Raw genomic sequence first — 23,068 nt, 5'->3', positions numbered from 1 at the left:
CACAGATGTCACGCAAGCGGTAGAGCTTATTCCTGTGTATGGCGAAGGCGCTAACCGTACAGCGAGTGCAGCGACGAGTATGGAGATATACGAGCGCTTTTACCTGAACAATTTCTTGGACAAAGAGATATATCATGCATTGCGCTCAGACTTGCACTAGTTACATTTTTGTCATAGTTTCAGCTTGCGGTCCAACACGTCTGTTTTATCTATCTTATCTTTGAAATCGAACGAGATGCAAAATATTATCATTGATCAAAATATTCGGTTGTCCATCTTTTGTAAGTTTATAACGACGAAATAAAATAATAACAGTAAAATAGATCTCCACCAATCGCATGAGTTCGCTAGTGAAGTCGTAAGCGTTCGTAAGTGTCCGTAACGCGCGTAAGTTAAGCGTTCATTTCAGTGGTTTTGCAGATGGGGCTTCAAGCTTCAGCCCCAATGTAAAAGTTCCCACGTGCATACATGCTCAATCAAACTAAGCCTGATGTCTATCGGCACATACTCTTTAGCCAGTGGTCGGGACCCAGAATCATCCTATGCCAATTCCTCTACATATGAGATTAATGATCGCTCAACTCCAATCACAGGTCTCCAAGAAAGTAGCCACGACGAATATACCCCCACTCGTGTGTCTACCCGGGAGTCCGCGTCTATCATCTTCACCACCCCCACACATCGCTCAGCTTCTGCAGGCCTCTCTTCAAAAACTCGCAAGGCACTCGAGAAGTTATATGACCGCAACTATGGCGCCCGTCACTGTCTCGTAACGTCTTCAGCAGCCTACCTGGTGACTGTAGCCCATGCCGTTCAACGTGCGAGCAAGTCCGATCTTGTGGGTAATTTCATTACCTATGAAATGTTCAATGTTAATAATTTCGTCAGTTGACACTCTATGAATATTGTCTTGGTTTAGATTTGAGATCATTCCATGTGGACAGCAGACGAAATATGTTCTATCGTATGACACATTTCTTGCGTGCGGCGCTGTTGACGCTGATGTTAATCTGCAGTGTCACCCCACTTGCATGGTATATTTGATGCTGGTCGCTGGTTTCTCCTGCCGGATACAGGAACACTAAGGAAAGTCTATGACTACGTGAAAGACGCTGTTGCATCAAGGGCAAACTCCCAATCTAGTAAAGGCACGAAACATTTCTGGTTAGAGGTAGGCACTTGTTCTGTGGTATCGCATGCCTGCAACAATATTCACTTTTCCGTAGTGGAATCTCAACAATAAAACACCATACACGTTCATACTATTGCCTGGCGCAGGATGCCCACGCATCTCATGCGAAATTGGTGGTGGAGTTTGGGAAGATCACTCTTATCCTTACCAAGGCCTCCCATTGCTTGAGTGTCATATTGCACCTCCCTTTGCCGTTATAAACGCAGGCCCCAAGTGCACAAGGGATCACATCAATCAGATCGCCCGCGAGTATTGTTCGCAACAGACGAGTGAGTTTCGGAAGGAACTTGAAGAACGACTTACACTTTTGTGTAATACGTGGGCCCTTTTCGAGGATGCGAAGAAAGATGCGAAGGATTGGGAGGTAGAAAAGATGGGTAAGAGGAAGAGGGACCGCGATGACAAGGACATAGAGAATCTTTCTCGAGGGAGCAAACGTATCACACGGTCGCAAGCACGCTCTGCGCACGATGGCACGCCGAAGTCTGATCTACACAGTAATCAAGCAAGAGATAAGCCTCCACCACCGGGCCCTCGCAAACGCAAATTGTCTTCCAGCTTACGCGGAGCTGCTCTTACCGACGACGCAGTCTTTCACCTTGAAAAACGACAGAAGAGGATCGACTTGCGCACACGAGTCCGGCGCTGGGTCACGGAGTCAACCCGAGCCTCATCACTAGACCCAGAGCCCTATGCCTGATCAATCTCATACTTGGTGTTGCGCATTATTGTTTTACCAGTCAAAGCCCTCGATGCGGGTGTTTAACTGAGGTTGTGTGTTGATCGCCCTTACAAACTCTCGTGTCAGTCGATGATCAAAAGCCCTTCAAAACCTGCGTAATTATTGGCGGCGGGATGACCATCTTCAGTGGTAGCACTATCATCCTCCAACGATTTAGTATCACCCATACAGGCACGGATTGTCTTGTAATACCTAGCAGTATTGCCCAACTTCGATGATGCCCTGGAAGAAAAACTGTACAAATATGCCGACGAGGATCACCAGGTGGCTCCTCGGGGGCGTGTATGGTCCGATCGGTTGCAAAGTTGATGGTCGGGTGGCTTGTGTTGAACATGTCTTAGTCAACCGGTTGGACGAAGAGCTGTAGAACCGATTAGTTAGATGGGGTGACGCTTACAGGGGCGCGCCCATGACACCAAATAGATAGGCGAGTTTCCATTTCTGACTCTCATAACGCAATTCGAGCATCCTTCATACAGATCCTTGATATCACAACAGCCCGCGATGCTTGTCTGATTGGGGACTTGTCTATCGCTGAAGAGCTCCTCACCCAAGAGATCCACGTCAACGCCAATGACTTTACTTCATATGCCAATCGTTCGTTCGTTGCAACCCGGAAGCACAACTTGGACAACGCCCTTGAGGATGCAATCAAGGTGAGATGGACCCATCCATCATTGTCATCTTACAGAAGGCTAACATTCATCCGTGACATAGTCAATCAACATTAAACCATCATTGATTGGCTTTATCTCGAAAGGCATCGCCCTCTGCGCCAAAGGTCACGTCCGAGAAGCAAGGGTAGCATTTGACGTCGCATCGATGTTCACGAACCAAAATTCAGAAACCAACCAATTTCTTCTCTTGATCAAGGTACATTTGATACGTCTCCCATGCTATCTACTTCATCTGGTATTCTAGGCCATTGTACTCTTCAATGCAGATCAACACGAGGAAGCAATGCTGCTCATCAAAGACCTGGCTGCCGCTTGTCCGGATGTCGATCCTCTCGCGCGTCGTGTCGTGGAAGTGAGTATCATGTTGCCAAACTCGATCATGAATCCTGATCTTTTCAACTCGCACAATAGACGTATCTAAGTGTTCAGCTCGGAATCAAAGCTTTTGATGGCGCGCGTCACGACGAAGCCGCTGATCACTTCGCCGCCGCCGCCAACTCAGGCGCTTTCTCATCAAAATTCATGCCTCAGATGTACGAGGACTTGACTGTGGTGTGTCAAGATGATGCATACATAATGCTTTTCATAACGTAGTGCTTTGTCCAGCTCTTTGGCTGGGATCTCGAGTCATCCTTGCTAACTACACACCAGAAACGGTGCCAGGCATTCCTTTCAGCAGGTAAATTCGACGAAGCTCTCGAAGCACACAAATACATGATGGACGCCATCGACAACATTGCGAAGGCCAGCTGTCTCGATTGGTCGAACGGCAAGTCTTCCGCCATGTCACTCACTACCGTGCTCATCCGCATGTCACTCAGAGTTCAAGGAGAAATGCAGCACGCTCGCTGCGCACAACGACCGTATTCTTGGTGTATGCACCTTGTTCCTTACCTCTTTCGACACTGACTATGATGCAGGCAGAGACCCCCAGGCAAGATCACGATGGCTATGATGTAGAACCCAATTTCTTCCATGGAATGCATCAAGTGTGTGCAAGAGCGTATCTTTCTGTTCTCTCTCACATAGTTCATTACAGTATTCTCAGATTTCCCAGCCAAGACTTCAGCAGCGAGCTGGGCGCCTTGGGCGCCTCAAAAGACTGAGGCTCGCTATGACGAGGAGGCCTCAGTCAGTTCCTGTACCTGCACCTGCACCACCCGCCACCTCACCACCAGTCGCCGCCGCCGCCACCTTCAAAACTCACCTGCGACGCCTATTTACCCTACCACTCCATCATGCAACGCCACCTGCTGTCGACGTTCCTTTTGCCCAAGGTCGACAGGTGCGCTCGGTTATTTTGTCATGACTGTTTCTTGGGTGTCTCACTCAAATCTACAGCGCAATGCTGCAGCGGGTGCTCCTGGGAGTGACGACTCCTTGATACGTGATGAAGACCCTCCTTCACAGGATCCCAATATGCAACAGCAACAGCAACCAGTAGCAGTTCAGGTAGACACCGGCGAACATGGAGGCGGACTGTCCTGTTGCTGCTGCTAGAAGCATTGGTGAATGACCATGGGTATTTCAGTTTTATCGCTCATCTTGTCATGATATCCACATTGGCTTGAAGCGGTAGTTTATCGATAAGCATCAGCATCCTTTAGCTCACTTTTTGTCCTCCTCCGAGTCTATAGCTGATTGTGAACCTTGATTCCCTCATATGTAGATCTTGACTTGCACATAAGTTATTGATTACTGAGTTTCAGATATTGTGCTCATAGCAAATCATCATATGTTGGGGGCGCTCCACTCGGTATAGGAGGTGCAAAGTCCATTGCAGGTACTGAGCTTCCCCTCTGACTCGCAGGCGTGATTGCTCTTGAAGGAAGGGAAACAAAAGTACCCATACGAGAGACTGCGTCATGGTACACCGTGTTCCCAGATACGGCGCTCTTAGCCCTCACGCTCCACATCGGACGTTCTCCTGTAGGGGTATAGCCTACACCAAGCCTGCGACCGAGCAAAGATTGGGCTGCCTCGGCGTCTTTATCTGATCCCTTGCGCGAGTTTGATCCGCTGCGAGATGAGGAGGAACCAAACCAGCTCCTTCGCAGACAAGAGAAAGAGCTGCACCAACTGGCGGGTCCTGCAACAGGCTGGGTATTCGTGGAGGCGTCATCTTGCAGGCTGCGGGAACCGAGCTCCTGGACGCGTACGCGGCGAGCGGTGAAGATTTTTGAGTCTTCAAGGTCACACGTTGGGTAAGAGGCACCGCGGGCGGATCTTTCCTTTTCATTGAGTAGGGAGTCGTCTGAAGGCTTGCAGGTAACAGCATCCTCGAAAGGTGACTATCGGGATAGTGGTCAAGCAACGCACTCAAGTTGTCGGAGCTTGTCAGGGACATGAGTCAAGTGCGTCTCCGTTTGAGGTTCACCGGAGGACTTCATCTGTGCCAGATACTCAATCATTTTGGAAAATGGTACATGACACATTTTACTTGTATTGAGAGCAAAAATGCCTGGGTTGACCTCAGGTTCGACTAACTTATTGCGCTCTAACAGCACAGCCAGTAGCCAGTCCACGTAGCGAAAGGCTGTGTCCCTGGATATTGCCCGCAGTCCAAAGATGATTCAAGAAGAGCACATGGGCCGTAGCAGGTTATCTGAGGATCTGATGCTATCTTCACCCCAGTGGCAGCGGCAGCGGCACTGGAAGTGGCAAGGATTGTGAGGTAAACGATTTGCACGAGCTTCATGGTATCTGGTATAACTATGCATCAACCTGTGATGCGCCCACGCTAGGAAACCACACACCAGCGGAAAGTTTGAGTGTACAACGCACGCAAAGTTGCTATGACAAAGTCTTAGAAGAGCTGTTATACGTTGGTTCAATGAAATGCACAGTGTACCGCAAGAAAGCTACTCACTGCAACAGGAGGCGTAAGTTAGTCTGAGGCCTTTCAACTCAACTGCGTTGATTTTATACTTGTTCGTGTTAGTGCTGGGTTAGTTCGAGACTATAGTCGGAGAATGTTTTATACTGAAAAGACATACAGCTCTGATAATGAAATGCCATCTCCTTGGAAAGGTACACCAGGTTGATGATAGCCAGCGGGTCGCAGTGATTGCAGAAAGGATGATTGCTCAGAGGGCAATTAGCGAACATTTGCATAATCAATTTTCCAACATTGGCCACTGCTGAGCATTCTTGGAGCATGGCCGTTTCTGAGCGGAGTGTAGGGATAGTGTCAAGAAACGACTTCAAGTTGTCGCTGGCGGAGGTTGTCAGCCACGTAGGTAAGGCATTGAGTTTGCATTGAGTCAGGAGTTTTTCAATGTCATAGGCACATGTGACGCGCCGCCGACAATGCCAGTCACGATCGTGTCAATTCATTTCACCTGCCACCTGTATCGTTCCTTTTTCAGGCCTGGCACGAACACATCCCACCGGCCATGGAAGTTGGTCCAGTACAGTATCAAATTCGCTACAATTAACATGATCCTCGAGCTAATGGATCCCCACCCGTCTATCTACCTGCAGTATACTCCCCTCAGCCACCCATGGAATTACCACACCGGTTAGTTGTTGCTTTCCAGGTGGTAGTGTCGAAGATTACTCATTCTCCAAGCCATTGGACCTGTGCGACGTCTCGTTACAATATTGGCCTCCATCGAGTCTACTCTTTCGTACATGGAAGCTCTACCCAGTCGGGTCTGGGAAACGTCTCCTTATAACATCCCCGTAGACTCTTCCATGCATGAGGCCCCATCCCAATGCCACACTTCTACTGTACCATTCTAATTATTATTTTGCAGTGCGGAGAACCTGTGCCCATCCTAGCTCCCTCCAAACGCCCTGCTCCACCCCCACAAAAAGACGAGACACACATGAATACAACTACACAAACGTCCTCCTCCAGATCCAACCCCTCAACCTGCTGATCATACACCCGAGCCAAAGCTCGACGACGAACGATAAGCACCTAAATTAGACGGAGAGGTCATTCGCGAGACTATATACTCCCTTTGTAGAACTGTCGTGTTGTCAGTTTCTCTTTGCTTCTGTACTTCTGTACTTACACATCATTTCAAGAATCGCATCAGCCCATTATTCTGTCGTCGAAGCCCTCCGTTATTTTCACGATGCAGACAATCAGATAAATCGAGGGATTGGACTTCAAGAAGTGGGATCTTATCAAGTCAGCTTTTCCTCTCACATTTGCACGTGAATTCATCGCAACACCACAGGCTGGTCTGTCACGAACTGGTCCCTCGCAAGCTGGCCCATCGCAATCCTAAATATCTTCGATAGTCGAATTTGCATTTGATTGACGGGACTGATACTTGACTGGTCGTCAGTCTTCTTGATTGCCTTTCCCCCTCATTTTTGATTAGAACCGGTAATGTTGACATTCCAATATGCTAATACAACTAAATTGCCTCAAGGCTTCGAGTTGCGGTCAAGGGCATTCAAACGACGTGGGATGCAATACATGGGAACTGGCGGATTCACTTCTTCGCCGGCTATTTCTCACACTCACTCTGATCCACGCATTCGAGTACTCACGACTGGTGAAGGGACTCGCCTATCTCATCCTGATGTGATAGACTCCAGGTCAGATCATCCTCTAGAATTTTGCAGTTCGGTACGTGGCTCGTAAAATTCATCCTATTTACAACGCTCTGTCTGACAATATCTAGGCCACATATATTCGACGTAGTACGATATCTGATACTTGATATCGGGAATGTACGAGCCCTTCTTCTCGCTCAAAACCGAACTGATACTTGTCGTATAGATGTATCCACACGCACAAATGCCGCTGAGTATGTTGTCGCGTGCATCAAAAGTACGTCTATCTCGTCCCGAGTCCTCTCTGTTTTGCAAATTGTCCTGGCTCAGACGAATCGCAAAATGAATGATACCACTCAGTGGTACATAATGAGTTGTTTATGTTGATGCGATTCTGGGACCAGTTTGTCAGGAACGTGGTTCTCTCCTCGGAGTCTACTACGGCCATAACCATACCTGCGCACCTAGTTCAGCAAATATCAATGAGCCTGCTCCCTAGCATGTACTGGCATAAGCAACTCATCGATCCTTTTTTTTCCTGTCCAATCTAAATTTAGATATGCATGTATAGTATTACATACCGCTTACGAGTAATATTTAGAAATCTCCTCACGTCAAAGGTTCTTGAATTTTGAGGGTAGTTCGGAACAATAGGCTTGCAGTCGTCGTGGTGAGTGGCGAACTCTGAATCAGTCGCCATACTGCCGAATAGTACAGTACTAGTTGTAGGCTAGTGTCTGGTAAACACATGCGACTTGGCGTGCAGGCCAGTTACTTGTTCAGGCGGTAACTATAATTGCCTCGTGTGTACCAAGCTTCTTGCCTCCAAGTCCGAGTCCACGCACCGGAACCTTTGTCAGAAAGCCATAATCCCAGTCCCCATTCCAACCCATCACCGCAGACTTTCAAAAGCATAATGTCCTCCAACAAAGGCGGCCCAAATTCCTATAATAACGGCGCTCCTCCCAAGTGAGATCACTAGTTTTTCCGCGGGAAGGACGCTAGAGGACTCATGGATGGGCCACACCAGATACCTCAACGATTTTAGTAAAGCCCTTGCGAGCGAGGTTCGCATCTTGCTAGCAGAGGTAGGAAAGCTTAGGGATGAGCGCAGGCAGCTTCAATTGTACGCATCCACCCTTTATCCGGCCAATGTGCGTAGCTGACTGCCAACGCGAACAGCGAAATTGCCGAGCTTATGGCCGTTAAATCCAAACATGGCGCAGGAGGTGAATATTCGCCTGACTGGAGGCCACCAGTGAGTACTATAGGATCTTGAGGCATCACCAAGCTCTGATGTAATCGTAGCCTCAAGACCCGCCTCCACCTCCACCTCCCGCAGCTTCCCCACCTCCAGAAGAAGGCTTAAGCGGCCCCGCCCGTCCAGCCTGGAGAGTCGTCCACAAACCACAAAGACGAGAAAAGCCAGCTCCCAAGAGTCTTCCTGCTCCAGCTCCCGTTCCTGCGATCGAACCTCCAAAGCCAAATCTGCCTGCATGGGCCCAATGGAGGCGTATGTGTTATGTTCCTTCTGATTAACACGTCATAATTAGAATGATCTCCATGTTCCAGCAAATCCTGCACACATACCAGCACCGATGCCTGCACCTGTTTCCCCCAGGCCTGTGACGCCAGCTGCACGTCCTGGTCTTTTCGGTACGTCAATGTGTCCCACGTAATACGCAATTAGTTTTATTAACCTTTCGTCGTCTTCCATTCCAGGTCCACCAACTCCCCCACCGAAGTAGAAGAAATCGAATAATTATAGATTTCATGCATCTATATCAACCCGACGTTTATATCCTTCATCTACTGCCATGCTGTTTCGTCATCTCAAGTCCTTATCTCTGAATTGAATGATGTCCATTGGATTGTGCACGCAATTTATTTATATATCTTGGCTACCACACAATTAATGATCTAAGGTGCCTATTCCTGCTGCGTGATATATTCCACTTGTGAACGAAAACATAAAGGTGTCGTTGCACAATGAAGTTAGATGTGATGTTAGTTGATAGCACACATTACAAAAAGAGTAGAAAATAGATACTGGGAAAGTTGCGTATCGTGCAGGGGGAGATGCCGGTAGCCTGCAGATGACGTTAATAGAGTCGCGCCACAGTCCTGAAAACACTAACCCATCGCCAAACTTCCAAGGCTGACACAATACACAGCAATCGGCTCTTCATCGTTGTCGCCATCCCTGCGCACCGCGAAGCGCACAAAGATCAAATCAAACATGTCACCGACACAATCGAAAGGAAGGCTCAGTACTTCCTGCCAAACAGGATTGAAGCCGTTATTCTTGACTGAATTGGTGCGTCTGGACAGCAGTCGACCAGTGGAACCAGTTGAAGAGGGTGAAGTGGTTGTAGAAGAAGAGGATGAGTGATACGAAGCATGAGGCCAGTCGGGAACGTGGATGGAAACTTCGACATATGGGTCTACCGTAGACTTATCCATGATCTCGTGCCCGAGAGAGTCTTTCGGACGGGGTAGCTGTTGAGCAGAGATGACCTATGAAAGCATAAGAGTTGATCGCATCAAGTACAACGAGGAAAATACATACTACTATGTCAAGCGAATGTTGAGTATGCCGAGATAGCAAGTCCTTGTCATGCATACGGAGGGCCAAGGGCTTCAAGACGTAGCCCGCTCGTCCGTTGCGCTGGAACATGGCATGGTTGATCATGTAACCTAGATCTAGACGCAAATCAGTATCAATTGACAATAGTCAGTCTTAGAAATATACCAAATGTCTGCCAGTTGATAGCCACGAGCTGCGCGCCAGCAGTCCAATAGCGATGAGGTAAGTAGTTAGACGAGTTCACCCTCAAGCCTTTTGGATATATTCGAACCAGATGCGTCCTATTGTGCTTGATAAGATCCACCATTCCGTGCTTCACCATCTTGTTGGCTGTTTTCTCAGAGAGAGAAAACATGTGTTCCGGTGCGTAGTGCTCTTTCTTGTTAATACCTCGGCACTTCACACCCACAGTGTATACAAGGAGGCTCGCAACAGCGAACGACATCTTAACTTTGCTGACGTCACGTAATTCCGGTCGAGCAGGGGGCTCAGAGGTCGCCATAGAGGTCACAGTCGGCACAGCAAGAGCAGCTATGCCAGACAAATTGCGGGAATGTCCACTTCGAACACGATCGAATAGACTGCGGGCCCTCTTCAATTCGTCCTTTACCTCTATCGCATCCATGAGCCACGAAAAAAGTAAACTCGCTGTGCGTATCTCACCGTTGATAGCATCCCTTTCAAGGACCCTTAGGTTTAGCCGTTCGTCCCTGGTGTCTTGAACGACATCTGAGTCTGTGGATGTTTCGGTAGAAGAGGACTCCGTGTCGATGCTGACTTCTTTCGTACGAATAGATTCGTTTTCTGAGACATAGAGGTTCTTTGCCTAGAGGTTGCAATACTGTAAACACGAGACTCCACCCATATGAAAAACATAATTCACCTTCAACAGGACCTTCCCTTTCAAGTGCTCCGGACTTGGAAGAACTTCTAACGTCGGGCGTCCTTCCACAGGTGCACTGACAAGCACATCTTGGAATACATCGCGCATGACCTCCACCATCATCTCCTGTTGCAGCACCGAACAGTGGATTTCGGCAGATATGATGACGGGGTATGGAGACGTGACGAAAGCGTACTTTGCGATGGCTTCGCACACTTCTCTCACCGGAACTTTAGAAGTAAATGTCTTTCCATGAAATATCATCGGCTCACTGTCGCCATCGTAGACGTCAACTGTAGTGAAATGAGTCAAAGAAACCTCAGAAAATATTGCACTTACTCTCGACGCTACGACAGCTGTGAAGAAGAGCCCGGATGTAGCCCTCGATTGTACTAGAACCAACGAGTTGGTGACCGATAAGATATGTGTTGTGCGAGGAAGATATAAGATACTCCGAAAGTGGGCGCGTCATGTCATGACATACTTTGCCTTGTCGCTCTATGAAAGCTGAATTGTCCGAAGACAAAAGAAACGAGGTAAACCCATCAAGTGACATGACCGGTCTAGGTGACTGAGAAGATGCAGAAAGTTTGTGACTTATGTAGTCCAGCGACACTTCGATGGGAGCTGTGAGGGATTGTGATAACACAGTATCGGACGGGGGAGAAGTAGACAATGGAGGTGAAAGCAATCTTGCGGGCGGAGATGCGGGTCCTTCAAGCGAGGATGGAGAGTGTGGCGGGCTGACGTCCGGTGAACCATCCGATTTCTGGGCGTAATGCATGAACAGTTCTAAGAGTCCAGGGCGGGACAGCGTAGACTAAATGATATTCAGTTTCGCAAGGCTGAATCAAAACGAAGAACATGCCTTCTGAGTATCACGCAAGAAATACTCAAAGACGCTAAAATCAAATTTCCCGTCATTGCTGTAGCATAGTTTCCGATACAACAGGGTGATATCTGGGCGTGCCTTGAGCAGTTTGACGAAGCGCTGGAAGTCAGAAAAGTTAAGAAAACCCTGGCACTTCGTGTCTGCTTGCTACGCAGTTGTGAGCTTTTTGTATGAGAAAAATGAGTTTTCTCCACCTCGAATAGTCGCTTTAGTTCCTCTGTCGAAGTGTTGACATTTAGGCGTCTGCAGAGCTTCTCCACCTCATCAAAGCGCAGCTTCTGGTCGCTCGACTCATCCGATGCCGTCCAGTACTGCTTCTCCCAGATCGCATGTCTAATCTCTTCATTCCCAAGGCCTGTCATAAGTTCTTGGCGTATTTCATAAAGCTTCCTCAGTGTGATGTGCCACATGCAGAATACATCCTTAGTCGAGGAGATCAAATGGAGAGTTTTATAGGCGCCATTGAGAATGTAGATGATGGTAATCCATCTGTCTTCGTAATCCTGCGCGAGTTGGAATTGTTGGCGATAATAACGGGCGTCGGATGAGAAGCGAAGCTCCTTGATATTCTCGATCGGAACTGTAATAATTCAGTATGTCAACAGCCCAGAGGATAGCGTTGGTCAAAGTACGTACTGATCCGCAGTTTCTTGGATTGCCATATGATCTGACCTTGATCAGGATCGAGTTTAAATATATAACTTCTCTGCTTTCCAGGAGAGATTTTTGTCATCTTTACTCCTTCTCTTAGCAGTAGAGGAACAGTTCCGTCGGCCATGGATGACTTTTCAGCAATGCGTCGTGTGGGTGGTGCGATGTCAGAGATTGTTGTACCTGGTAAATTGGGCACAACAAGCGTCGTCGCCGTCGGTTGCTCTTCCGATGAAGAGACTGCGCTAGGCGTAGTCGTCATGCTTATTGGAGGAGGACATGAATCAGAATGATCATCCTTCCTATTACGGCGAGCATCTTGACTCCTCGATCGAATAGACTTGACCATCGGAGCCGTTTTCGCCTTGAGAAAACTTATCATAGAATCTCTTAGCCTCCCGTTCCCATCATCCAAGTTCGCGTGTAAGGCCATTCCCCTGTCTGGAGACGGGTCCGGTGCAGTAATTTGGAGTGCTTCCTGCGCAGCTAGCGTGGGTATACCAGTACTTGTCAACAAGCCTTTGGCACGTTGCAGAATGTGTCTCGAAGTTGGTATCTGTTTTTCTATAGCAGGTTTGGATCTATTGTGATCGCCCATGGTCGTCTAAGGTCAGGGAGGTATTTGACGAGAATTTGGCACCCACGTTCGTTGTGCATGTGTGATATATCTAGCAGAGCTGTAATGAAAATTACTTGGCGGTCGGAGCCGAAGGTGCTGTGTACTGCCTATTGATGCGTAGGGCTCATTGACAATTCTAAAAGTTCGTGTTCAGGCAAGTTACGATATCTACTGCCAGTGATTAATCGATTATTGATTACCCGACGCTTACAAGTTGCTCCTTGTTTGGAACTGTGCGCTAGTGACTAGCCTGATGGCCCTTTCGGTTATCGACTTCCATCATTCAACGCGTCCAACATTCAGAATTCAACGTTATTTCATGCCCCATACACACGGACGAAGACAAGATTATGGGGATATCTTACACAACTTTACATTTGCATGTTCCGGCCAGTACATTGGCTGTATGCATCAGAAAATGTTATTTTTGGTTGGTATGCAGACCTTACGAAACATTCTAAGCCCTCAATTGATCAAGTCCATTTGAAACGCTTCGAAGCTTCGGAAGCGAAACCCAAAAATCTTGCAAGCTAAGCGCACTTTGGCCGATAGACTTTGCTGTGTGAACCGAAGTGCGCCTCGTTCCATTTCGCGAAGTAGGTGCACAGGAAACACGAGGAAGGTACAAAAGTAATCTATACAAATCTATACAAGTTATAATTGGTTAGTTCAGGTCCCGTGGTTGAATATGTACAAGTCAGTTGTGAGTAAAGTTACGTGTGGGGTATCATAAGGAGACAATCCATGATGAAGTAAAAGTAAGAGACGAAATATCTAGGGCTACATGTGTATGAGTATGAGTGAGGTAAAAGTAAGAGACGAAATATCTAGGGCTACAATGCGGTGATGACCAACGAGTCAAATCCACGACTCCGCTTAACGAAAGTCGACGATGACCTCAGCCAACCATACATCATCGTGGACGTTCCAAAGCGCCGAAAGCATGAGGCGATTAAAACCAATCCCACCATTTCCGAAGCGCCAACTGGCGCCGTGCTGTGCAGGGGAGTAACTTTGCAGTTCCTGTGGAAATGCTGTGAGTGTGAACACGACCGAAACTGTAGAAAAGACAAACCTCGATGAAGCGCGCGAATGCACGTGCAACTTGGACGGCGAGTGGCCCGCGGGTAAGAGGACCAGCTGGAGTATGAATGTCAAGGGGGTAAGTGCGATCAAGATGCTCATATCCCGGCCACTAAAGTGAAGGAGATTAGGCAATGGAATTAATGCATAATATGGGTTGATTTACCAAGATCTTGAGATTGACTCTGCGAAAGCCAAAAGATCCGCTCATTTGAGCACCGACGCCATCATTCGCACCGACGAGCATACGTTCCAGTGCACCTCCCGAACGAGCCAGCAGCTCACACATTGGAACGCCAAGACCATGCGAGGGAGCCCCATAAAGGTCAAACGTGACAGCAGGACAAGCAGGGGAACGACGAGATGTTGGCACCTTCGATGATGGCGCCTGAGGCAGGCGTCGGTGGGTGGGCGGCAGAGCTTGAGCGAAGGGAGGTTGATACGCGGAGCATGCACCAGCAAGGGCAGTGTATGATGAGTGAACGCTGCTGGGAACAGGGGGATGAAGAGGGTTTATGTACGCCATCGTAGAAAGTTATGCGTATGCAGGAAAAGAGAGATTATCGGGATGAGTACTTGGTGATGACAAGACATGTAAAACTGACCTTGGATTTATACTATCGTATGTCAAAGAGAGAGAGAAACACATATGGGTGGCTCGAGCCAAAACCATGAAAGGTACGTAGTCAAAGCGATTGCTGCAGATTGCGTGTAAACCAAAATAAGTGTATCTTTGTGGAAGTTGCCTTACGAATGATCTTTTGTGCGGCATTTTGTCGGTGAACTCTTTGATGCGAGTTCTTTCATAAGTGTCCGCTTTGAAGATAGCGCCTGCTATAGCTTTAACTTTTGAGCAAGGGATGTGACATGAGAAGGATAAAGCTTTAGCACGAGGCAGTACTCTTCGGAGAGACTGCCTCGTCTTCTGTGAATTCCCACAGTGGTTACTATGATACTTACACCCTCGATAAAATCACAATCGCGTTAAGACAAAGCATACGATCTAGAGTTGGAATGGATACATCAATCACTACTGCAATACAGGACTTCAACCGATACAATTATTCACCAGCTTTCTTCTTTTTCTCTTCAACGATCACGACATTGTCCGCAGGCACACCCTTCAATGGACCAGCTCCGCTTTCAATAAGCTCCATGACGTCGTCTGATACATCTCCTTGCACTACGATCTCATCCTGTCCCTGGGCGTTCTTGGTGACGGATGCCCCAGTAGCAAACTTCTGAGCAAGGAATTTAGCAGCTTTTTTCAACTCAATGTCTACATGTAATTTGTTTCATTTGATGGATTGCCCACAAAGCGGTAAACATACCAAATGCCTCAAGGCCATGGATAGCTGTGACGTGTTTCCGCTTGTTACGTTCGATGCGTTTAATTGACACTTGCGACGCCTGGATGGACTTGAGTGATGAATCCGTGATCCAGGTAACTCGAGGACGTACCATCTTTTTCTTAAGCGCAGCATCCGCCTTTGCCTCAGCCTTTGCTTCCTTTTTTGCAGTGTCCTTCTCGAGTTTTGCCTGCGCCTCCAAACTGAGGGTACCAATCTTTGACTGGAGAGCCTCTTCAAGATCATCGCGATTAGCAAAAACTAGTTCTGAGATACAATGCTTACCATCTGAGTAGTATTTATCAAAAAGCTGAGAGTGTGCCCCTTGGAGCCATTCCTTGCATCTCGTCAAGCTAGAGCCAAATTCACAGTATTCGGGAGGAAATGTACAGACTGAGAAATTAACGTACATCAGTAATACGGGTCAAAAAAGGAAAATCGTGTTTACTTTGGCAATACAAGATCTCTAACGGACGGACAGCCTGAGGCTCTTGTTGGTCTGAGGAAGACATGATATCGGTAGATACGTGACTTATACTAGGCCCATCATTCGTCATATCAAGGGGTCGACTCGGGGCAAGGACTCCGGGATGCGTTTTATTATGTAATAATTCAAATAATCATTTATCAAATCTTAGATCATAAATCTTTGAACTCCGAACTTGATCTTTGCGAGAAATTGATTTTGCATCGTGCACATCATTCACGATGCCTCCCTCAGCGTCAAAGCAGAAGAGGCTCGCAGAAAAGGCCGCAAAGCAATCTGCAAAGCAAAATGGCACAACTTCGACGTCTACACCCAATGACTCTGTACCAGGCAGCATGTCCCATACCCCACTCACCAGTATTTCTGCCGCCAACAGCACGGATGATCTGACATCTATGGCCAAGCTCCAGATCGCCACCGATAGGTGTGTATCATGTCCATTATAATGAAGTATTCTGATCCGGCTATAGGAGTGCAGCGGGAGTCCTTGTGTCAGATGCGAAAGGCAGAGATATTAAAATCGATTCCTATACGTTATCATTCCATGGTCGTCTGCTCATCGAGGGTGCAGAAATTTCCCTCAACTACGGACAGCGCTATGGTCTATTGGGTGAGAATGGGTCTGGAAAAGTATAGTTTCATATTCCCTCTGTATCTTACCATCTTACGCATTCCCTCAGTCTACCTTCCTCCAATCCATCGCAGAGCGCGACATCGAAATTCCACCACACATTGACATCTACCTCGTCCGTGGCGAGGCAGAGCCGTCCGATGTCAATGCCGTTGAATTTATCGTGGCTTCCGCTCGCGAGAAGGTCGCTAAACTCGAAAAGCGCATCGAAGATCTCAGCATCGCAGATGATGTTGATGATGCTGCACTGGAAGCCGCGTACGAGGAACTCGAGGAGATGGATCCAAATACATTTGAGACCAAGGCTGGCAGTATCCTCCATGGTCTCGGCTTCAGCCAGGCTATGATGGCCCGTCCTACAAAAGATATGAGTGGTGGTTGGCGTATGCGCGTTGCCCTTGCGCGTGCACTCTTTGTTAAGCCACATCTACTCCTCCTTGATGAGCCGACGAATCATTTGGATCTCGGCGCTGTCGTTTGGCTTGAAGCATATTTATCAACATACAACCATATTCTCGTTATCACCTCGCATTCGCAAGACTTCATGGACTCGGTCTGTACTAACGTCATGGATTTGACGATGAAGAAGAAGCTCGTCTACTACACCGGTAACTACACCACCTACGTGCGCACTAAACAGGAGAACGAGGTGAATCAGATGAAGGCATACCACAAGCAGCAAGAAGAAATAGCCCACATCAAAAAGTGCGCCTATTTATTCCTCGTAGTTCCTCATTAACTGAACGCTGTCAGATTCATCGCTTCCGCTGGTACATATGCCAACCTCGTCAAGCAGGCCAAGTCGAAACAAAAAATCATCGACAAGATGGAGGCAGCAGGACTCATTGAAAAAATCGAGACACCTCGGCCACTGCACTTCCACTTCGAGGATATTCGAAAACTCCCTCCTCCCATCATTGCATTCGACGAAGTCGCCTTCTCATACTCGGGCAAGCCTGAAGATTATTTGTACAAAAAATTGTCATTCGGTATAGAGTGCGTCTTTTCTTCATATCTCAAGTCTTGTCCCGCTCACTCGTATGTAGTATGGATTCTCGTGTAGCCATCCTCGGTGCAAACGGTGCTGGAAAATCGACACTTCTCAACCTCATCACTGGTGTCCTACAACCCTCTCAAGGCACTGTTTCCAAGCATGCTGCGCTCAAACTTGCCAAGTACAGCCAACACAGCGCGGACCAGCTACCATACAACAAAAGTCCGATCGAGTACTTCCAAACGCTCTTCTCTCAAAAATACCCCGAGAAGGACTTTATGGCGTGGAGGCAGCAGCTCGGCCGTTTCGGCCTGAGCGGTGCGCACCAAACGAGCGTCATCAGCAATTTGTCGGACGGGTTGAGAAACCGGTAAGCAGTCTAATATGAATGGCGATGTCTGACTCACAGACGTTCAGAGTGGTATTCGCGCAGCTCGCAATGGAACATCCTCATATCCTACTCCTTGGTTTGTTCTTTTTTTCGCTCGTTTTCTGACAATTCACTGATCAGCGATGAGACAGATGAGCCTACGAACCATTTGGATATGGATTCCATCGATGCGCTCGCGCGTGCAATCAAGGACTTTGAAGGTGGCGTGGTGATCGTGTCACACGACTTCCGTTTGATTAGTCAAGTCGCTGAGGAGCTTTGGGAAGTCGCTGATAAGACAATTCGCAATTTAACGAAGGAGGATATTACTATCGTCGACTACAAGAAGAACCTTGTGAAGCACAGTACGATTTCAAACCCTCTCGTCTAATCGTGTGCTAATTATCATGTAGGCGAGGCCCAATTGGAAAAGGCCAAGCTCATCAGCAAGACCACCACTAAAGGGAAGACGTAGCGACCCAGTCATGTTTCATGTGTACATCTAAGTATATGTATACACCGTACACTGCGCCCCTTACATGGGCCACACACATATCTCGCCATTGTAGACACGCCTTTTTTCATTCGATTGTTGCACAACTAGCTGGATCTTGCATCTATGTGTTTGTCATGTCCAAGACCACGTTTTCGCTTTTAGATGTCTTATTGATGATCATCCCTGTCAGGCCTTAGGCTTACGAAGAGAACTCACGTTTAATGTAGTAGTCAATGTTTAAACGTTTAGCAACGACTAGATTGTTTGATGTCTGCAGTCGAATGGTATGAACACCCGTACCAATAAGTATAGTATTGACTCTGGGACTTGCCACAAAGACGGCAGTAAGAGATATGGCAGTGAGCTAACCGAGAGTACCAAGTAAATGAGCGAGAGCGTACAAGCAAGCGGGAGCATATAGCAACAACCGTTCAAGCGAGAGCATCCAGTGAATGAGACAAGAAATGATGATCGAGCGAGCGAATGGCGCATCTCTATATGCGCAAACATGTCTTCAAATAAAATACACATTAGTTGTTATTATAAACGAACTATACTACGCAGTTGTCCAAGACGAGCCGCCGAGCGGTATGCGCTTGTATATAGTTAGATGTAGGTTGGGTAATTTTGGAGACGTGTGTCCCTCCTGAGATAAGCGATTCGTTGTGCAACGATAGGGTTTTCTCCAACAGTAGGATGTAGTACGACGACATGAACACATCCGCGCTCTACTCCATCCGTGAACACTTCGAACAATTTGGTTAACGGCTTCAACTCCACACCTTGGTCTTTGATTGCGTCGAGTAAGTGTAGGTCGTTCAAATTAACCTTGACCTTCCAAATGATCAGATCGTCAGCATTAGACCTCTGGCATCGATCACTCACCTGCCATAGCTCGAAAGCGTCAGCAGCAACACAGTCAAATTGTGGCTTCTGCGCGTCCTTGATAAGCTTTTGGAGGGCGCTGACACTCTCTGTCGGTGCAATCTTGATTTCAAATACACGGCGAAGATTATCACCTGAGAGAATGTAGTTGAGTTTGAGGTGGAGCGGTCCAGAAGACACTAAGTCAGACTGCAATCAGTAAGGAGGAAAAGGTGGCAATATCAAAAGACAACTCACCGGTAGGTGTGGGCCGGATGATGATATGCACATGCACATGCTTACGCTGAGCATTGTCGAGCATTTCAGCCACAGGTAATAGGCATTTCTTTGTGTCAAGTGTAAAACTGGTAAGGTTTTGCTCGATCGTCTTGTTTACAGGCAAGTCGACCTTCCAAAATATCAGATTTTCAACACCCAATCGTAGGCATCAGATCACTTACCTGCCATAGCGTCAGACCGTCAGCGGCAACATGTTCAAATTGTGGTTTCATCACGTCCTTGATAACCTTTCGGAGGGCGCTGACACTCTCTGTCGGTGCAGTCTTGATCTCAAATACAAGGCGAGGATCATCGCCCAAGACAGTGCAGTTGAGTTTGTACATCTAACGTTGAGATCAGGAGTAATAGCGTATCGAGGAGGCAGCCACACCACGTGACCGCGGTGCAGTCTGAAAAATAGGCCGGAATTATCCTTAGTTTTCTTCCTCTGGCTCGATAATATACTGAATTCCATCATCAGTCCGAACAACTGGACCCGGAGTTTGTGAATGAAAGAATCGCTGATGCCACCAAAGGTGTGACAGGCATGAAAATTCTTAGCAACTGAGTACTTATGCATCGATGGCCCATAGGGTCTGTGGTTTAGTATGTACAACAATCATGTTGTACTCCGGTGGGTCACCCAAAACTATTACATCAGGAAAATAACGGAGTCCTTATTTGCACTTTTGCAACTTGATCCATCTTTCTCCTCTCCTATACATATGGCTACGGTACCCTCAGTTCAGCGACCGAGATTCAATCCTTCAAATTCATCAGGTGTCAGTGATGTCCACCGGCTTCATCACGACATACCGTCGCTGTGCAATTCAAATTCCAATCCTTTGCACTTCAGATTCCAGTCGTTGGTTAGCTGTCTTACAGATGTCCCGCTTGAATTGGTGCGCAGTCTACAGGCTATCTGGTTCTAGTTTGGTTGATCTGATTTACTCCAACAGTTCGAGGCGGCTGTTTCGCAATTGATTCATCGCCTAGAGTACAAATCTTGCGCTCAGAGATCATCTCAGACTCCGATACCACCATCCCAACGTCTTCTCTATGTCTTGAGGGATACCACCCTGTACGCAATGTTCACTGCAAGCTGCTACCGCGTGGGCCGGGTAGAGACTCAGGACTAGAGCAGCACTGTACGCTTTACGCCTTTGAAACTGGTGAATTTGCGGGCCTTCCGTCCACGCTGGTCCTTATACCACTTGTACCCGAAGGAGAGCCTGCCCTACTATCATCCTACGGTGTCGCATCTTACTTTCCGGTTCATCCCTTCCAGCATCACCACAACTTCAGATTCAGCTTCTGCACAATCGGCACTGCGCATTAAAGTTGTTCTACTCCCAGGCACGCCTACCGACCCCAACAGTCGCCTCTACCGTACGGCGCTTACACTCCTTGACACACTCCATCGTTACCTTTGGGGTGCATCCACTCATTATCCAGACAGCCACCGCGCGACACACTTCAATATGCAATATGACCCACTGTGGCACTGGTAGTTAGTAGGATCAAGACAAGTATATCATAGGGATTCGGAGGCCGAGATTCAAACAAAACTTGCCATTGGGCTACAAGTCTGTTGTGCGGAGAGAGAAGCCTGGAGCGCTCATTTTCTCCCATTCGAGTTGGCCAGTGCACAGATGTCGTCGATGCTGCTGTGTATACAGATTGACCCGTGCTATTTGGCAGCAGTTGTCGAAAACTTCAAAGTCGTCGAGGCGGATCGGAGCTCGAAATTGAACGTTGAGCTTGAAGCTTTCAGCAACTGGTACTCTCTCTTTACTAGCCGGTGACCAGCAAAAGTACGTTTCTTGCATTAGCAATACGAAACCAATTTACTCATGCGTCTGGGTCTCTCATGAATGCTACTAGATATTCCGCTCCTTCAATCGCGAAGATTCCCTCATGCCAATAGCGGTGGGTGGCGTTTGTAGTACTATGGTTTAAACCTGAAGTTTAAATATTTTACGAGGCCCAAGCATTATGGGCAGATAGACGATGTTGTGGATCTACTGATTTGAAAGTTTAATTAAACATTGACTGGTTACCGGTAAGCATCCAAAATGCGCGTCATATATTCTGTTGCATGGTGTCACGCGAGGCCTTAGGTGCCTAACTTCCGATGCACCTATGTTTAATGATACTGATGCTCAGCACCTCCCGGCACCTACTAGCCAGCACAGGTCAGCACTGAGTCGAGGCCCAACGCTGCCTCATACTCCTGTCATCGTCAAGAAACCTGACATTGCACGCTCTAGTTTCGTCTCTGGACCTGAGTGCATTCCCCTCGTTTCCATCAGCTCGTGGAAATTTTATCATGCATCGTTGACTTGGCATCTCATTTTACAAACTTTGTCGGACGTCTGGGCGCATCACGTGAGGTTCATCAATGTGTACCGTGTTGATAATGGCGCTGATCAGTGCTGTGTTGTTTGATTGAAAGACGCGCAGCGCAAGCCAGGATCTGTCCCCTTACGCAAGGCCTGCTGAACGACTGCATCCTCCACCCTGTGGAGCAAGCAGTCTGTCTAGTTTTGTTGCCATTGTTATTCTCCACAAATGGAATAACCGCTCTGCAAACCCCGTATGAACCTCTTCGATTTATCTTGAACGAGGATCTGCTGCAGCGTCCGTGCCAGCATTGAATATTGACCCTCAGTGCGGGCGAACAACTATGCAGCAGTGTGCATCTATGGGCTCGCAGGTAGCATCGTGCGGGGATTAACCGGTAGACATGGAATGTAAGTAGCTCGGCTTCGCTTCGCATGATAACATCATCCCGAGGTTGATACTCGCATATAGGCCTGGCGTGTGTAATTTTCTTTGTATAAGAACCTAAATCACTCAAGTGGCCTTGGCATAGGGCTGGTCGTGTTCTTGAAGTCGAGGTGACAGATATACTTTTAATTATCATCGTGGTCCTCTCAAATCTCATGATGGGTGCTTGATAGATCGTGACTACTGATGGAAGTACAAGAACCATCAATGCTCCAGGACCCTGGGATCTTCTGAGTTGTGAGAGGCGGAGGCGCTGGAAGCTCGGGAATCATCAGTGGGTGACCTGTAACGCCGAACATAGATGGGAACTGACATGTTGTACGTAGTGTCCAAGACAATTCAAACATTGGCATCGGGGCGGGGCGTCTCTCCTTGTTATCGAGTCAAATCCTTCCCAAAACTTGACTGCGCTTGCCATTGATTCTATCGTGTTCCTGGGCAAGTATTGAGCTGAACTGGTTAAATCTGACATAGTTTTGGTTCTGGTTCCGTTTGAGGTGCAGTACATCCTCGTAAGCCAGGCAAACTGATCTTTTGCCCTCATCTGTCGCAGAACTTTTAGTACTTGCCCACCACGATATCGTGACCCTTGGCCCTTTCGTCCAATTACAGCGTGGTATCAAACACAACCTCGGCAACGATGTTCGTATGTGTCACAGCTACTGGAACGAAGAACATCGGGCCTTTCTTTGACAACGCAAACCTCTACGGTGTATCAGACCAACTCTCGTCTCGTCTCATTCCAAAGGCGAGCCTTTCAACGTCAACGTCAATACAAGGAGTAGCAGAAATAACAATCTGGGCAGGAACTTTCCAGTCCGGACCGCCGGATACCTTCGGTGCGGTCCCGCCATCATCTTGTTAGGGAATATGCTAGCTGCCACGCCAATGAGACAGGTGGGAACCCTGGGTTATATGAAGCCGCGTGGCATGTGGTCTATGCGATTTGCGTTGTGGACATGGGTTC

The 23,068-nt window shown here is 47.8% G+C and overlaps 9 protein-coding genes across 9 annotated transcripts; 4 read left to right on the top strand and 5 right to left on the bottom strand.

The window, feature by feature from the left end:
- Window positions 1-257: 257 nt before the first annotated feature.
- HD556DRAFT_772765 (uncharacterized protein) lies at window positions 258-1,950 on the top strand. Its single transcript, XM_041311585.1, has 4 exons — window positions 258-838; window positions 889-964; window positions 1,017-1,171; window positions 1,227-1,950. The coding sequence occupies exons 1-4, from the start codon at window positions 491-493 to the stop codon at window positions 1,890-1,892; spliced, it is 1,245 nt and encodes a 414-aa protein (XP_041156709.1). The 5' UTR covers window positions 258-490; the 3' UTR covers window positions 1,893-1,950.
- Window positions 1,951-2,508: 558 nt separating this feature from the next.
- Window positions 2,509-4,332, top strand: HD556DRAFT_773289 (uncharacterized protein). Its single transcript, XM_041311586.1, has 9 exons — window positions 2,509-2,590; window positions 2,652-2,807; window positions 2,856-2,963; window positions 3,023-3,163; window positions 3,218-3,380; window positions 3,433-3,485; window positions 3,532-3,600; window positions 3,651-3,896; window positions 3,953-4,332. Exons 2-9 carry the CDS (start codon window positions 2,757-2,759, stop codon window positions 4,109-4,111), a joined length of 990 nt encoding a protein of 329 aa, XP_041156708.1. The 5' UTR covers window positions 2,509-2,590; window positions 2,652-2,756; the 3' UTR covers window positions 4,112-4,332.
- On the bottom strand, window positions 4,330-5,022 carry HD556DRAFT_1446882 (uncharacterized protein; the record flags this gene model as incomplete). The annotated part of the gene is made up of 2 exons (XM_041307169.1): window positions 4,330-4,902; window positions 4,957-5,022. 2 exons carry the CDS (start codon window positions 5,020-5,022, stop codon window positions 4,330-4,332), a joined length of 639 nt encoding a protein of 212 aa, XP_041156707.1.
- A 2,693-nt stretch (window positions 5,023-7,715) lies between these two features.
- On the top strand, window positions 7,716-9,008 carry HD556DRAFT_1396831 (uncharacterized protein). Its single transcript, XM_041303715.1, has 6 exons — window positions 7,716-8,095; window positions 8,157-8,252; window positions 8,309-8,384; window positions 8,435-8,639; window positions 8,699-8,782; window positions 8,849-9,008. Exons 1-6 carry the CDS (start codon window positions 8,043-8,045, stop codon window positions 8,872-8,874), a joined length of 540 nt encoding a protein of 179 aa, XP_041156706.1. The 5' UTR covers window positions 7,716-8,042; the 3' UTR covers window positions 8,875-9,008.
- Window positions 9,009-9,133: 125 nt separating this feature from the next.
- Window positions 9,134-12,221, bottom strand: HD556DRAFT_1243473 (PLC-like phosphodiesterase; the record flags this gene model as incomplete). Its single annotated transcript, XM_041298380.1, has 10 exons — window positions 9,134-9,216; window positions 9,265-9,643; window positions 9,696-9,829; window positions 9,879-10,325; window positions 10,377-10,539; window positions 10,597-10,889; window positions 10,936-11,223; window positions 11,461-11,635; window positions 11,683-12,068; window positions 12,125-12,221. The coding sequence occupies 10 exons, from the start codon at window positions 12,219-12,221 to the stop codon at window positions 9,134-9,136; spliced, it is 2,445 nt and encodes an 814-aa protein (XP_041156705.1).
- A 1,351-nt stretch (window positions 12,222-13,572) lies between these two features.
- Window positions 13,573-14,845, bottom strand: HD556DRAFT_1396818 (uncharacterized protein). Its single transcript, XM_041303714.1, has 4 exons — window positions 14,593-14,845; window positions 14,008-14,539; window positions 13,834-13,953; window positions 13,573-13,781 (listed from the first exon to the last, which is right to left on the bottom strand). The coding sequence occupies exons 2-4, from the start codon at window positions 14,365-14,367 to the stop codon at window positions 13,635-13,637; spliced, it is 627 nt and encodes a 208-aa protein (XP_041156704.1). The 5' UTR covers window positions 14,368-14,539; window positions 14,593-14,845; the 3' UTR covers window positions 13,573-13,634.
- A 57-nt stretch (window positions 14,846-14,902) lies between these two features.
- HD556DRAFT_1243564 (translation initiation factor SUI1) lies at window positions 14,903-15,702 on the bottom strand (the record flags this gene model as incomplete). The annotated part of the gene is made up of 5 exons (XM_041298390.1): window positions 14,903-15,120; window positions 15,173-15,251; window positions 15,303-15,424; window positions 15,476-15,583; window positions 15,639-15,702. 5 exons carry the CDS (start codon window positions 15,700-15,702, stop codon window positions 14,903-14,905), a joined length of 591 nt encoding a protein of 196 aa, XP_041156703.1.
- Window positions 15,703-15,863: 161 nt separating this feature from the next.
- On the top strand, window positions 15,864-18,459 carry HD556DRAFT_1396808 (P-loop containing nucleoside triphosphate hydrolase protein). The gene is made up of 8 exons (XM_041303713.1): window positions 15,864-16,101; window positions 16,148-16,307; window positions 16,358-17,013; window positions 17,062-17,304; window positions 17,355-17,672; window positions 17,720-17,769; window positions 17,825-18,037; window positions 18,086-18,459. The coding sequence occupies exons 1-8, from the start codon at window positions 15,899-15,901 to the stop codon at window positions 18,145-18,147; spliced, it is 1,905 nt and encodes a 634-aa protein (XP_041156702.1). The 5' UTR covers window positions 15,864-15,898; the 3' UTR covers window positions 18,148-18,459.
- A 39-nt stretch (window positions 18,460-18,498) lies between these two features.
- On the bottom strand, window positions 18,499-19,710 carry HD556DRAFT_772595 (uncharacterized protein). The gene is made up of 4 exons (XM_041311584.1): window positions 19,494-19,710; window positions 19,291-19,441; window positions 19,054-19,232; window positions 18,499-19,002 (listed from the first exon to the last, which is right to left on the bottom strand). The coding sequence occupies exons 1-4, from the start codon at window positions 19,653-19,655 to the stop codon at window positions 18,775-18,777; spliced, it is 720 nt and encodes a 239-aa protein (XP_041156701.1). The 5' UTR covers window positions 19,656-19,710; the 3' UTR covers window positions 18,499-18,774.
- Between the last annotated feature and the right edge of the window lie 3,358 nt (window positions 19,711-23,068).

The sequence above is a fragment of the Suillus plorans genome (genome assembly GCF_016647745.1).
Source record: "Suillus plorans strain S12 chromosome Unknown HD556scaffold_57, whole genome shotgun sequence".
NCBI classification, from domain to species: Eukaryota; Fungi; Basidiomycota; class Agaricomycetes; order Boletales; family Suillaceae; genus Suillus; species Suillus plorans.
The sequence above is the reverse complement of the archived record's forward strand: the minus strand, read 5'-3'. Positions and strand labels throughout refer to the sequence as shown.

Bases quoted from the DNA above. Each gene is read 5' to 3' on its own strand.
- HD556DRAFT_1396808 (XM_041303713.1), top strand. From the start codon at position 15,899: ATGCCTCCCTCAGCGTCAAAGCAGAAGAGGCTCGCAGAAAAGGCCGCA. The intron at 17,305-17,354 runs GTGCGTCTTTTC...ACTCGTATGTAG, and splicing joins AAATTGTCATTCGGTATAGA to TATGGATTCTCGTGTAGCCA. The intron at 17,770-17,824 runs GTTTGTTCTTTT...GCGATGAGACAG, and splicing joins TCCTCATATCCTACTCCTTG to ATGAGCCTACGAACCATTTG.
- HD556DRAFT_772595 (XM_041311584.1), bottom strand. From the start codon at position 19,655: ATGTACAAACTCAACTGCACTGTCTTGGGCGATGATCCTCGCCTTGTA. The intron at 19,233-19,290 runs GTGAGTTGTCTT...AGTCTGACTTAG, and splicing joins CATCCGGCCCACACCTACCG to TGTCTTCTGGACCGCTCCAC. The intron at 19,003-19,053 runs GTGAGTGATCGA...ATCATTTGGAAG, and splicing joins ACGCTTTCGAGCTATGGCAG to GTCAAGGTTAATTTGAACGA.
- HD556DRAFT_1396831 (XM_041303715.1), top strand. From the start codon at position 8,043: ATGTCCTCCAACAAAGGCGGCCCAAATTCCTATAATAACGGCGCTCCT. The intron at 8,385-8,434 runs GTGAGTACTATA...ATGTAATCGTAG, and splicing joins CGCCTGACTGGAGGCCACCA to CCTCAAGACCCGCCTCCACC. The intron at 8,783-8,848 runs GTACGTCAATGT...CTTCCATTCCAG, and splicing joins TGCACGTCCTGGTCTTTTCG to GTCCACCAACTCCCCCACCG.
- HD556DRAFT_772765 (XM_041311585.1), top strand. From the start codon at position 491: ATGTCTATCGGCACATACTCTTTAGCCAGTGGTCGGGACCCAGAATCA. The intron at 839-888 runs GTGGGTAATTTC...TAATTTCGTCAG, and splicing joins GTGCGAGCAAGTCCGATCTT to TTGACACTCTATGAATATTG. The intron at 965-1,016 runs GTATGACACATT...GTTAATCTGCAG, and splicing joins CAGACGAAATATGTTCTATC to TGTCACCCCACTTGCATGGT.
- HD556DRAFT_1396818 (XM_041303714.1), bottom strand. From the start codon at position 14,367: ATGGCGTACATAAACCCTCTTCATCCCCCTGTTCCCAGCAGCGTTCAC. The intron at 13,954-14,007 runs GTAAATCAACCC...CCTTCACTTTAG, and splicing joins GAGTCAATCTCAAGATCTTG to TGGCCGGGATATGAGCATCT. The intron at 13,782-13,833 runs GTTTGTCTTTTC...GCATTTCCACAG, and splicing joins CATTCGCGCGCTTCATCGAG to GAACTGCAAAGTTACTCCCC.
- HD556DRAFT_773289 (XM_041311586.1), top strand. From the start codon at position 2,757: ATGTTCACGAACCAAAATTCAGAAACCAACCAATTTCTTCTCTTGATC. The intron at 2,808-2,855 runs GTACATTTGATA...CTGGTATTCTAG, and splicing joins AATTTCTTCTCTTGATCAAG to GCCATTGTACTCTTCAATGC. The intron at 3,486-3,531 runs GTATGCACCTTG...ACTATGATGCAG, and splicing joins ACAACGACCGTATTCTTGGT to GCAGAGACCCCCAGGCAAGA.